Here is a 14,596-nt window from a genome sequence, read left to right as displayed (position 1 = left end):
ATCGGGCCATTTGCCGAGCCCACCGAGGGGAACTGAACCTCTGATTTTATTGTGTAAATCCCTAAACTTACAGCTATACCAGCAAGGGACAGCACATAATCTATAAACAAGTAATTGTTCATAGAATATTTTACTTTCAGTAATGGAAGTGACAAACACATGTATTTATTGATATTTAATTCAATGCCAATCTAATGATTTTATTACACTGCACACCTCATACACTCAGGTTAAATGAAAGGACTAATGAGTGAAAAACATAAGATTTCAACCTTCTACAGCACACATTTAAAAATCATATTAATCTTTGAAAAGATAATATAATAATTTTACAAAACAGTAAATGTTATGTTGATGAAAGAATACAACTCACTTCACTGAAAATAAATTAGGTACATATATAATACTGCCTATATGGTTATACTGTACATATGCACATGCAACATTTATTTCACACTTTTAACCCAATATGGACTTCCTTCTTTTATTTTACTGACATGCATGTAAACATAATAGAAAATAATCCAGCCATTGACTCACAATTTCACATTCCTTGAATGTGGTACTGTTCTTCACTCACACAATACACCAGTTACATATAGCTTTTATTTTTATTAAAATACAATTATTAATAATGAAAGTTTTAATCAAGTGATATCAGAACATTCTAACTGGCAATTTTACATGATAATTTATTGACAAACTAACATTATTAAAGTTTTGTATTTTACAGGTCTAGTTGCTAAATGATAACTGCAATTTCAAACATCTGAATAACATAGCATTATGGAATGTTCACAGCCTTCATGAGTCTGACTTAAGACGTGCTGCAGCCTTACAGTAACAGTTAACTATAACATTGCTTGGCAACTAGTAGAGATCATAAGAACTCATTTCAACATTACAAGGTAGCTCTAGTCTTTACAATATGAGTCAAGATTTTCTTTTCTTCTTGTAATGCACAACAACAAACCTATATATGAAAACAATGGATTTTATACAAAATATTTTTGTTACAAAATTAAGTATTGTAATTTCAGTTATTTTGCTTTTACTCATAAACAGAAGCATGTTTTCATAATACGTTCTTTAGAATAATATGCATGCATATGTATAATATACATGTTCCTAATAACTTTTGTATAAAAGATTCATACATATTTACGATTTATTCATACTTAATTACACTCTAGTCGAAACTAAGATCCATTATAGGAGCATTACAAAACTATATGTACACTGTTTAAGTTCAATTTTCACAATATTTCAGTGTTTATAATTCATATAGCACACAAGTGATTTTCAATTTAAAACTTTCAAAATCCAACTTACTATAGCAACACCACTCCCTCCAAGAGTGTTGTGTCTCAGTCATACAGTTTTCTAAAGCTTGAATTTGAACTGATGCACTACTCAGCATACTAATACACAAATGGCACAAGAAACTACAAAAACTACTATATAGCTGCACATTCTGACAAATATTCATTAGGAAGAAGGAACTTTTTCAAGAAATTCCTTTACAGAGTATAAGGAAATGAACTTATAAATAAATATATTAATATATACTATTGTCTGTATATGATCACCTAAGTCTCATTATTAATAAGCATCTTATTTTTTGTGTGTGTGTGTGTGTGTGTAGGTACATACATATATAACTAGATTTAACCTATCTCTCTCACATTAACAAGTATTTGTGTGTTTTCTTATAGCAAAGCCACATCGGGCTATCTGCCGAGCCCACCGAGTGGAATCGAACCCCTAATTTTAGCATTGTAAATCTGGAGACTTACAGCTGTGCTAGCGGAGGGCTCTCAGATTAACCTTCAGGAAAATACTAAGAATTATTTCTATATTAGTAGTGATCAGAATTTAATCTTGGTTCTTTTTTATTGGAAACATGGATCATTATTTAGGGTCTCCTAGGTATCTCAAATATTTTGGAAGAAATGATATACTAAAAGCTAACACAGTAGCTTCATTCTGGCCAAAGAAAAATTTTTAACTAATTTTCCATTTTGAATAAATTATGTATTTTAGACAAACAAAACAAACACAATCTTTTAGTGCAGGCTGATCTTTCAAATGTTTTTTACGTAAGCTGGGTGATTAGTAGAAATTTGCTAATCAGTTAATTGTTAGATGAATATAACAAACAGATTATTCTCACTGATATTCCAACTTATTTTATTTAGGTCTCTAAATACATACTTGAAATACCCTTCATTTAATGCAATAGACATTTTCAGATACAACAGTTTAGGAAGAAGTTACTTTTCTAATTCTACATGCTGTACATGAAAATACATGTGAAATGTAACACAAAACCTGTAATAAGCTAAAAATATCCATATTTTTTATACTACAAATTTTCACAAGACTTCTCTACTAAAATTACAGAGTTTTGTTGATGAAAATAAACATTACTTGATGTTACTGACCATAAATCAGAAAAATACTAAACAATCCCAAGTTTTATTGTGTGTGCCCTTTAACAAATTCACACCAGCAAACTAATGGGTGCTGCATGATCAATCAAGAATATTGAGGAAAGTGTAGATGATTGTTACAGAAAACCATGAAATTTAACTCTCTGCTAACCTTTAGCAGGTTACTTTCAAAACTTAAACTATTTTTTGAGTTATACCAATTAGTATAGCATAAAATCATAATTAATAATCTATTCTCATGTCATTTTCATCTCATAAAGAAGGCATACTGTCAGAGGAATCTGAAGAAGTTTCAGCAAATGTTTTAATGCTTCTAACAGAATCACTCTACAAAATGAAATTGCAACAAAATCTAGAGCCAGCTCTTCTTGATTCTATCTTATAAACAAATCAGGAAGTAGTTGATGAAAGATCATCAGATGATGATATTGTAGAACCAATTACATCAATGCAACTGACTGAACCACCACCAAAAAGAGGGAGGAGAAAGAGAAGCATGGGAAGAGGAAGAGCTATAGTGTCTACTAGAACTGGTCCTTCCCAGCAGAAGAGGCCTCTCACATGCAATAACACTTGGACCTGGGTCCAGATAATCAACACTTTTGAAATTTTAGGTCATACTGAAACAAAAAAGTATGTTCAAACTAAACAGTCACACCAGGAAGGTGAACCACCAGTGAAACAATATATAAAAATTGACCAATGTAACTTGTGAAGATATTTTAGCATACTCCAATAGCCATGAGCCTTAAGACCTCTTATTTTTCTGACTTCTGGTCTACTTATCTTCCTTTCCATACTCCTTGGTTCTCTCACATCTTCTCTAGGGCTATACACACTAACTTACATTTCAATAACAACACTAATGCTCTTCCTAGAACTGACTCTAATTATGACAAACTTTTTATGTTAGTAAACTGATTTGCTTTACATTACTCTCCTAACAGAGAACTAACCATAGACGAAAAGATACTGGGCACAAAATGTCGATTAGGTTTTATTCAGTATTTACCAAAAAAAAACCTGCCAAGTGGTGTATTAAGTTGTTGGTCCTTGCAGAAGCTGTAAGTGGATACTGTTTGAAGTTTAGAAATCTACACAGACAGAGAGAGACAAATGATAGCTAAAGGTTTTGCAGACAGTGTTGTGATGGAACTGATGGACAAGTACAACAGTTTAGGGCACTGGGTTTTCATGGACAACTTTTACACTTCCCATAGTTTGTTTGACAAACTACTGCCTATGGGAACCTAAGTTTGTGGGGCATGCAAGAAAGACAGACTGTATTTCCCACAACAACTGGTTTCTACAAGTGTACAGAAAGGGAAAGCACAATTTTTTAAATATGGAACTCTGACTAACAAGACATTTACACACTTTCAACTATGTGCTCTAGTAAAATGACAACTGTAACAAGACTCTGAAGTGATGCTGAGGTTACAAACCCTCAGTTAACTGTGGACTACAGTAAGTTTATGGAAGGAGTGGACCTAAATGACAAATATTTAAGTTACAATTCTTCAACATGAAGGACAATAAAATGGTTTAATAAACTGTTTTTTTTTACTTTTGGACTTGACAGCTGTCTAAACAAAAGACCAAACAGCTAGCACATTCCCAGAAAGCCTTCAGAATGGACCTGGTCACAGATCTTGTTGAGCCTCTACTTCAAGGTAGATCAGGTCCTTCCGGTATACCACTCTCTACAACTGTACAAGACTCATCACCTCTGAGACCTATTCTAGGCAGGCATTCCCTAAGCTCTCTGAAAGAGGTAATTGAAAAAGATGCAGACTATGCCCTCCTAAAAATAATGCACGTACGAAGTGTAAAATGTGTGATGAGTTTCTTTGTATGAAACACTTTGAACAGCATCACACTAGTGTTACTCTTAAAAGAAGTTAAGATTATGTGGAGAGTAAAAGTCTGCTCTTTTTCTGTGTAAACAGTTTTTGTTTTCCTAAATAAATACCAAATCTTAGTAGCATTTTGACCATTTTTTACTTAAATATTTTTGTAAAGTTTTTTTTTGCATTCATACAGTATATGTACAATAGTGATGCTCCATTTCATGTGTCAAAATCAGTTTATAATGTTGTACTGTATATGTTGTCATAAATACTTCTTTTGCAGTTTTCCATATTTGTAATAAAATACATACAAATTTCCATTGATTCAAACAGCTTTTTACATGTACAACTTCATGTATGTGTTTTTGATTCATGCAATTTGTATACTCATTATTCTTTTTTAGGTATATATAAACAGTGTTATTGTTAACAACTTCATGTATGTGTTTTTGATTCATACAATTTGGATACTCATTATTCTGTTTTTGGTATATATAAACAGTTTTATTGTTAACAACTTTGTGTATGTGTTTTTGATTCATACAATTTGTATACTCATTATTCTGTTTTTGGTATATATAAACAGTTTTATTGTTAACAACTTTGTGTATGTGTTTTTGATTCATGCAATTTGTATACTCATTATTCTTTTTAGGTATATAAAAACAGTTTTATTCTCTTAACAACTTTGTGTATGTGTTTTTGATTCATGTAATTTGTAAAACCATTATTCCTTTTAGCACATATAAACATTTGTCCATAACATAATATGCAACATTTGTAAAATATTTTATTTTTCTAAATGTTATGAACTTGTTTCACAGTTGTCAAGTTTTAAATGTGGTATAATTTGGTGATAAATGACCTCAGATTAGACAACTAGAATAACACAAATTCAGTAGGTCTACAAAATACAAATGTAACTATAATATGAGTATACTGAAAATTACAGTGATATTTCAACTACTATATGTTACATGTGTATATAAGTATACATATTACTACATATAAATTTTTAAATTTTAAGTTATATTTCTTAAACCATAGAAAGTAAATGAGAAATACACTGAGAAACATAGATTTTGAGTACCTAACTGTGTCACGAGATGTTGTGCTCATGCATCAAACACACTAAATTTTTCCATAAGCTACATTTTGTCTTGCAGATGGAGGGTGTAGGCTTCAAATATTAACTTTTGAAAAACAAAAAATTATCAAATTACTGTGTTAGTATCCTCAAAATCCCTGTAATGTAGTAGGGTCTATAAATAAAGTATATGTGGGTAGAAAAAATCCCATTCCCATTTTGAGTAACGGCTGACACATCACCCTTCAGCAGTTTGGGCAAAATTATTACTTTCTCCTTCAAGCTACTTATAAACAACTGTCAGAATTATATAGAGGGGAAAATCTTCTTTCTAGTAGTTATAATCAAGAGCTAAATAGTAGTAAGTGGTACTAGATAAGAAATTTCAAAAGATTAGTGTAGGAGGAAGAGCCACACTAGTAGATTTGCTAAAAATCAAAAAAGTAGGAAGTTCTTATTTCATATTTAGCTTGTATATATCTCAAAATTAGAGTTTCTAATTCATTAGCTACTTATACATAATGTATGGTGGGCATAATAAAGCAAAAACTAAGCAATAAGACAAATGGACATATTATGTGACACACAAAAACTGATACCTAACATTTTTTCTTTACATTTCCTTTTAAAGAAAGAGATTAAAACACATATAATATTAAAATGTAAATTACAAACTATGTTTTGATGCCAAATTCTTTGATGTAAGTAGTAAAAATGTTATTTAATAAAATTTTGAAAAAACACTCCAAAACATTGTGAAACTTACACTTTTAACATACCAGGTTGAAAGGGTTAATAGCATATTACAATAATTCTTTCTTGTTGTTGTAAACTCTTTAACACGCTGTGCTACATTTATTTTAAAATTGAAATATCTTCTTTCTGAATAACTCATAGCAAGCAAGGTGAGGGATGAGGAAAAATTTTTTGTTATTTTTGCAGTTTTTATAACAAGAGAGTAAAATACATTTTTGAACCACCCCTATAAGTGTATTACTGATCTTATATATGATTATAAAGTGTTGCATATGTGAGTGAAATGTAAGATTATTTAACTAGCAATTACATTTCAAGAGATTAGAACAGCATGAGTGTGTAGTGTCACTACAGCAATAAGTCAGCTCATATAGTGTTGGAGAAATATTTATGAAATACCAGAATAAGTGGATGTATGAAGGAATAATCACTGAGCTGCATCCCAAGGAGAACACAAGACACATCACAGCTGGCTTACCTATTAAGAACATGAGGTAATAGTAAGATATGAGAACAGGCTCACACCTGGTGCTTTTAAGTACAACCTAAAATGTAAAATATATACATACTTCACAAGCCATCTCACAGAAAACCCCATCTCTACAATGGACAATGAGAAGGGCGAAATAAGCTGAATACACTCTGTTGTCTCCTACTCAAAGCAGATTTCAGAAAGGAAAGAAAAATTTTCCCTATGATGCAACTTCAGCCATGTGGTAGGGTTTAATCATCTCCACATTATGGATATATAGAAATAATATCACCATGAGATCTACAAAAATAGAAAGAAATAATAAACAACTCATCCACTTACAGCATTTGTGAATATTGAAGAACAATGACTGTAATGGAAAAAAAAACAGAAACAGATGAAACTGTAATGTAGTGTGAGTAAAGTCAAGAGGTCTTCCACAACCCTATCTGCAAAATTTTATCCAGAGAATTTGATGGCTAAAAGCAACAAAATCCATGAAATAATGTACTTGAGAAAGATGATAGAAAAATACAAATTATTTCATCACTCACAGAAGAATAAACTTATTGAATGAGGTGTAAAACTCAACTGGTCAAAGAGGAAGAAGTTACTAAAATAAAGAATTTCCATGGTGGAAAAATGTTGACAACTGCATTGAAAGAAAGCAGTATGATTGAGATGATAATGAACAGCCTATATATGACAAAAGATAAGATAATACAGAGAAGAAAAGAAAGGTAATTGGAAAAGACATCTGATGTATCACCCAAGCAGCTCAAACTTTTGGGAAAAAGGTTATTTTAAAATTAAGCACAAAGCTACACAATGGTCTATCTGTGCTCTGGTTACCAGGAATATCTACAGAGCAATGCAAGAAAAATCCTGAATTTCCCCATATGTGACACAACACATTTTCTTTTAGCATGTCATCTTCCTTATTTTATCCACCACCCATTGAAAAAGTAAGAAATGTTGATTACTCTATACAAAATAAATCATCACTGCTCAGACAAACCATATTCTTGATAGTCTTCAATCTTATTTGGTTGCAGAGCTATCAAATAGAAAATCAAATTCCACCTGCCATGCCTACTTCTTGCATCCTCTCTTTGTTAGTTCATTAATAGTTCTCTCTTATGCTTAATTATATATTACCTATAACCAATTAAAGCCAAGGTTCTCATCCATCAAATGACGTATTGTCTAATTTTATGCTCTGAACAGTTAAATATCAATTTCACTCATTGTGCAAACATTGTTCCTGTGAGAAAGCTAATGACTAACTTAGATGAATTTGTAACTCTTCAATAGTAAGAAAACCAGCAAACTTTTGAGAAAAATGGGAATTTGTTTACTTTTTGCATGCTACTAGTCAATAATTTTGGTGCATTATTTGATCAAATAGAATTATTAAGTGCATTACTATCATCAACATAAAAATTTAGGGTTGACCCTCTTAGACAATCTAGAGGAAGAAAACAAAGATTGGTTAAGTATTTCTTGTTTTTCATGTTATTTATGTATGATCATAAAACTAACTAAAATGTAAACATATAGATCCTTTTAAGTTATTTAAAATCAGGTTAGATGAAATTAAAAATAACATTACAAAATAAAAGCTTCACAAGGCACATATGTGAGCAGCTTGTAGTAACTAGTAGGTAATGCAATTCGTTAGCATAATGGGAGCTGCACATTCCCAAAGTGAATTATAACTTATACCGGTTGGGATAGTAGTTAGACAAAATTAAAAAAGCAAATAAAACAATAAAATTTAAGTATAAACAGATGCATGCTGTTATTAACTTAGAGCTACTAACAATGATAAACAAAAGTAGTTTTGTTTTCAAAAATAAATTTGAAGTCATTCTAGAAAGAAAAAAAAGACAATTTAAATTTATTTTCATTTCTTGATTTTTTTCAGTGGTTATGAAGTTGGTCAAACTGAGCAATTCCATTTTAAAATAGAGGAATATAATAGATAAGCTATAAAGTTTTACTGAAACAAATGTTTGAAATGCATCTAGGAGGTTGTAAGAATTACATAAATGAAATTTTAGGTTTCTGCAGTGAGGACAAATATTTTTAATTTTAACATGAAAATTATTTTGTATACAGACTATTCAAAATGAATACTCAATACATTTGTGGTCAGATCTTTTTTATTAAAAATACTTCACTAAAACATGATTTTTTTTATATGTGAAAGGCTTATAACATTAACTGAAAGAGTGTTAAATTTTATAAAAGATATACACATTATATTGAAAGTTAGAAGTATTAAATCTAAAAAGACTTTAATTCAGGACAAAAATTCACATGGTTTGTTAAATCAACCAAGTCTGTATTGAGAGAGTTAACCCTTTCATTACAGGATGGGTGGAATCTACACAGTTGATAACTACAAAGGTATCAGTTAGGATGATTATACTATCATTTTTAATAATGTATGTTTACAAAAGTTTGCAGGTTATTTGTAAACATTACAAGGATTTCATACACAAAATATCAGGTTTTTAAATTAAGTAATAATATATTTTAATTAAAGATCTTGTAATCATTTTTTTTTCAGAATAGTGACAAGACAACATGCAGAGTAATTTTCACATTAAGTTTAAAAATACTTTTATGTATAAGATTAATTTTCATCTTTATCACTTCCAGATAATCATTTAATTATTTTTAAGAAAAAAAACTATTTTATCTGCTATTTTTATTATCAAATTGGAATCTCTGAACCTGTCTAACACATTTTACCAGTCTTGTAACCACCATAAAAAATTAGGAAGTAAATATAAAGTTTGTTTTTCTTTCAAGAGTAACTACAAACTATAACTTGAAAACAAAAATGTTTAATCTAAATATCTTCAATGTCACAATGTTATACATATATATATATATTATTTTTATTATACTGACCTTTTATCCACTACCTGCTAAGATAGAAGTTACAATGACATGGTGCACATGCACTCATGTTATAGTATCCATAAATATAAACCTGACTTTAATCTTTACAAAAAAGACCTGTCCTTGTTGTGTTTTAGTGGACTAGTGTTTTGTAAAATACAATCATATTTCAATTATAATACATTATATACGTATACAGATTATTACTATTTACACTTTTTTTTAAACATAAAACAGTAAATAGAGAAGTAAAGAAAACAATTATATCTTCCAGTTTCTACCTTGGTACTTGATTGCTGCTTGTCAAAGGGTGCGTAGCCATAAGAAATTTTGCACACAAAGTATGTAAAGCAAAATAATTCTAAGGTTTTATATGCTCAGACTACCTGAGCAGTTTCCCTGATAAGAAGCTGTATGTTGCTGGAAAAAGCCAAATGCAAAAGAAATAGAAGGAGCCAATCATCTATGTAGTTATTGAAACAAAGTCCATACAAAGAAAAAATCTGGGCAAAAGCCTGGATCACTCAATAAAAAACATATGTAGCCACGGCCTGCCCCAAAGATAGAGTCCAGAACTGATATACACATTATCTGTGGAAAACAAAATGCAGAGGAAATGTGAATATGACAGGAAGCATTGAACATATCAATCTTCATCACTTAAAGAACTGATTTAAAAACCATCAAAGAGATAGGAGAGGCTTCAAGGTGACCCAATGAACTTCCATATAATGGTTCAGACTAGAAATCAATAACAGAATGAGGACTACAAAAAGCAAGGAATAGACACTTGGAAAAGAAGGAACTTCTGGTTAAATTGCATCAGTGAGGAGAAAATCTGAACTGTTGCAGAAAGATGTTGGCTGGAAAGGGGATCCTTAGAAAGGAGGAAAGGAACAGGAAACAGTGACAGGAGAGGCAGCAAAAGAAAACAAAGGGATAATCCACTTGATAAGACCCAAAGACTCACCCATGGGTCTATGGTTAACATGTCCCAAAATCTATATAAAGAAGCAGTCTGGCTCCTACTGGACCTGATCCCCAGAACAGTTACCAGTGCCATTGTCAATGTGCAAGCCAATAGTGACAAAGGGTATGCCATGACAGAGCAACATGTGAGGATGGAGCAGGTAAGGAATAGAAAGGAGAGGGCAATATAAAGGAACAGAAACTGGGGAAGGCTGTAACAAACAAGGAAAAATAAGTATATAAATAAGCAGATTATGCTCTCAAATTGACTTAGTCAGGAAGACCTCCCAAAAACAATTTGCTGTGAAAAAAAAAAGGAAGGGGTCATGGATAGATCACTCAAATATATAGAGTGGAGATTTGCAAGAGTTAAAACAGCTTCCTTGCTGAAAAGGTCTCAACAACAAAGGAGCCTTGTGTGGAGGGAAATGCTTGAGCAGGAAGAAGTGGTTAATGTTCAAGAGATCTCGTAGTTTATGTGAAGGTATCTATCTCCCATAAGATAAGGACCAGAACTTCTTCAGAACTTCTAAAGTCATCATAATTGGCTGTTGTTCACCAGTTGTGTCTGAAGCAGGAATGGTTGTGATTTGAAACTGAATCCATGTAAATTTGTCCAGGTGTGATAAAACTCCATGAAAAATATAAGAAATTAAATCGATGCTAAGCAGTTATGAAACAATACAAAAAGGATGGTAAACAAGATTTTTTTATAAAATCTAATTTAAAAAAATATTTTTGATGTTTGAAAATAAAGGTAAAGTCAGAAATTCAAAAGACATTCGAACTTCACATTAAACAAATGGCAAGCTAAATCAAGAGACTGGGAGTCAGCTACAGTAGTAGGGTTTGTTGCACTCATATTGGTGGAAGATTGTCCCAATTTCATTTGCAGGCAACATTTCAGCTATACCACAAAGAGGTAAATGAGAGCATATAAGCTAGTGGTGAGCAAAAATATGCACATATAAAAGGCAGTACAAGTTATGAGAAACTATTTTGTGAGATAAGGTAAGATATCATATTGGATATTACCAGTTTTATGTGAAGGATGCATAGAACTAAATAATGATTTACTACATATAAAATGTTATTCAAATTAGTTACATTAACTATAAAGCTACTGGTGGCAATTATTAAAACAAACAGCATGAATAAAATGCCTTTATATGTTTGTATATTACAAATACACAAATTCACACTTTGTGTAAACAAAAGTACAAATATGTATAACTATAATTTTAATGAACAAATTTCTTCACTACACCTCCAGCAGAAGCATTTTATAACACAAAAATGTCCTCATGAGTTACAATTTTAGGTGTTGCATTAGCATATTAGTATAATTAAGTTTCAAAACATCACAGCAAATAACTGGAATTAAAATACTCTAGCAATAAAACATTACATCACTTACCCATAACATTTCTTACAAATTCAGGGGGTTCTGGAACTTTTTTATCCTTTCGCCTTTCTGGTATTATAACTGGCTTGTGCTGAAAACATTAATAAAAACATATTTTATTCCATAAAGAACTGTTTTTATAAAAGTTAAAAACAGCATTAAATTCAACAGAGTACTAATTACACTATGCGACACAAATTTTGTTCCTGGATAGTATGTGCTATTTCTTAATTGTTTATGTTGTAAAAGTACAGAAAATGGCCATTATTCCCTTCAAACTTTGCTTTTGTTACCTGGATAACGAAATTTAGAAATGAACCTATTTTCTATATAAAAACAGGCATATTTGCACATTTTCATTTCCTTAAGTTTTTTCGAAATTTGTGACTGTAATGTAAATCACTTTAACGTATCAGCTCCCATCCTGTTTTTGTTATACGCTCCTTGGTAGCGGCATTTAAAGTCCAGTATATTTTGTTGAAAGCACTCGCTTTGCTCCTCTGAGTATGCTCCTATGTTCTCCTTGAATTTATCAAGATGAGTGTCAAGGATATGGACTTTCAGGGACATTCTACAGTCTGTTTTGCCATAGTTCTTCACCAGAGCCTTAACCAGTTTTACATAATTTTCGGCCTTATGATTGCCCAAAAAGGCCCGAACAACTGTGACAAAGCTGCCCAAGCTTTTTTCCTTACTACTGAGCTTCTTAGGGAATTATGTGCACTCCAGGATCTTCTTTATTTGTGGTCCAACGAAGACACCATCTTTGACCTTTGCCTCAAGACAGCTTAGGGAAGAAGTCTTCAAGGTGCTTGAAAGCTCCCAGATTCTTTATCAAGAGCTGTGACAAATTGTTTCATAAGACCCAATTTTATGTGCAATGGTGGGAACAACACCTTCTGGAGGTCCTCTAGATATTTAAATTTTAAAAGGTCTACAATTTGTATAATATAATGTCTTACTACTCAAGTAAGTAAAAATTGTCCATCTTACCTTCTGGAGGTTTTTGCAGTGCTCGCAGGTAAAATGAGGTGCCCAGGGTTTGTCTTAATCCCCAACAGGCATGCTGAAATATGCATTGTAGACTTCACACAATTTAGCAGATGCTGTCACATGGTACGTTTTTGCTCTTGTCTTGATAAATTGGCAACATACATAGCAGAGTAAGTCTGGAGAATTCTTTCAGCTTCTTGATGCCATCTCTGATAAAATCAGATAGGTCTAAGTGTTCACTTGAACTAAACCAAAGTGGTAAATGGTGAACCCCTGTATATATATTACTATGGAAAATTCTAAAAGGTTCTTGACAATTCTTGTAAGTTCAAAAAAATTCTCTATCAGCTACTCAGCATTGAATTTACCTGGAATGTTCTGGAAAATGGGTAAATTTGAAAATTTCATTACCCAGGTCACAAAAGCAAAGTTTGAGGAGAAAAAAAGGTCTTTTCTATTTACTTTAGGATAAGCAATTGGGAAATAACACTTTTTTGCCCAGGAACAAGAAAAAGTACAAATTTTGTGACATAGTGTCATCTGAATAATTGAAATTAAGCTTTCTGTGTACGTGTCTGTCTGTTTTTGTTTTCAATTCATGGGTTTATGCAGGGGGCATTTTCCACTTGGAAAATAAGAACTATAATTCTTCCTTTCTTCATTCAACATACATATGTATACATAGGAATTTACAAGATTTTTTTATTATTCACTTCTCAGTTTTATGCTACTTTTTATTTTGATATTTAATGTTAAATTCTAATCAGTTTAAAGTTTGTCAGCTGCTGTACTTATAATCTTCTCTAGATGCCCACCCTGTAGCTAAATATTAGAAAATATTGCTACCCTGGCTGCTTCTTAGATACTGGGCATGTCAATTCTCACTCAGGTTGTCAAAGAGACCAATGCAGTCTTACTGCCCATATAGAGATGATTCGGTTTTTTCATCAAAATGCTATTTTAAATATCTCTGCAATAGGTCATCAGAACGTTACAACACTATACAGTGTTTCATTTTAAAACAACATCCATGCAATAACCAAGTCAAGAATTCTAAAAATGTTTGTAAATATAATAGCAAAGTGTTTGAATTTTTTTCCTCCTTTTTTTTATTGTATAATAACTAAAACAAGAAAAAACAATGGTGTCTATAGTAATTGTCTATAATACTTAAAAAAATAGTATCATTCATCTCACCAATTATTACATATTATTAAAACCCAAAAGGCCAAACAATAGTTTCACACACCCATAACCTAATTATAACATTTCCCTCCATTAATATTAACATATGCAATAAATGCAGTCTGTGAATTATTCTTTCAAACATGCAAAAAAAAAAAAAACTATACGAGGGCTGTTCAAAAAATACGTGGACTGTTTGAATTGCGCGGCTCCAGTTGGTTCCAGGGAAATCCGCTTGGTGTCACTAGGTTCGCACAGATCAGCTGATTACGACGCCATTTCCCGATTGCAGATATCTTCATTTGTGTATTAGCTACGCGGTTTTAAGTGAAGTGCGATTTTTTCGTTTGGCAGATTTCAGAACAAATAACCTGAAGAAGCAACGACTTGCTGTAAAATTTTGTGTTAAACTTGGAAAATCTGCGACTGAAACTTTTGCTATGCTTAACACGGCTTACGGTGATGTTGCTATGAAGCGTACGGCATGTTTCAAGTGGCATAAACGTTTTAAGG

General features: G+C 31.7%; 1 protein-coding gene across 5 annotated transcripts in view; it reads right to left on the bottom strand.

Annotated features, from left to right (window-relative positions):
- LOC143244309 (PRKR-interacting protein 1 homolog) overlaps positions 1-14,596 on the bottom strand; it is a 62,602-nt gene that overhangs the window by 38,613 nt on the left and 9,393 nt on the right. For all 5 annotated transcript variants that reach the window (XM_076488741.1, XM_076488739.1, XM_076488740.1 and 2 more), the window contains exon 2: positions 11,918-11,996. In XM_076488741.1, coding sequence (XP_076344856.1) covers positions 11,918-11,996 — 79 coding nt within the window. The remainder of the gene's footprint in view (positions 1-11,917; positions 11,997-14,596) is intronic.

This window comes from Tachypleus tridentatus, chromosome 2, assembly GCF_004210375.1.
Source record: "Tachypleus tridentatus isolate NWPU-2018 chromosome 2, ASM421037v1, whole genome shotgun sequence".
Classification (NCBI taxonomy): domain Eukaryota; kingdom Metazoa; phylum Arthropoda; class Merostomata; order Xiphosura; family Limulidae; genus Tachypleus; species Tachypleus tridentatus.
Note: the sequence above shows the minus strand (reverse complement) of the source record. Positions and strands in the feature narration are given on the sequence as shown.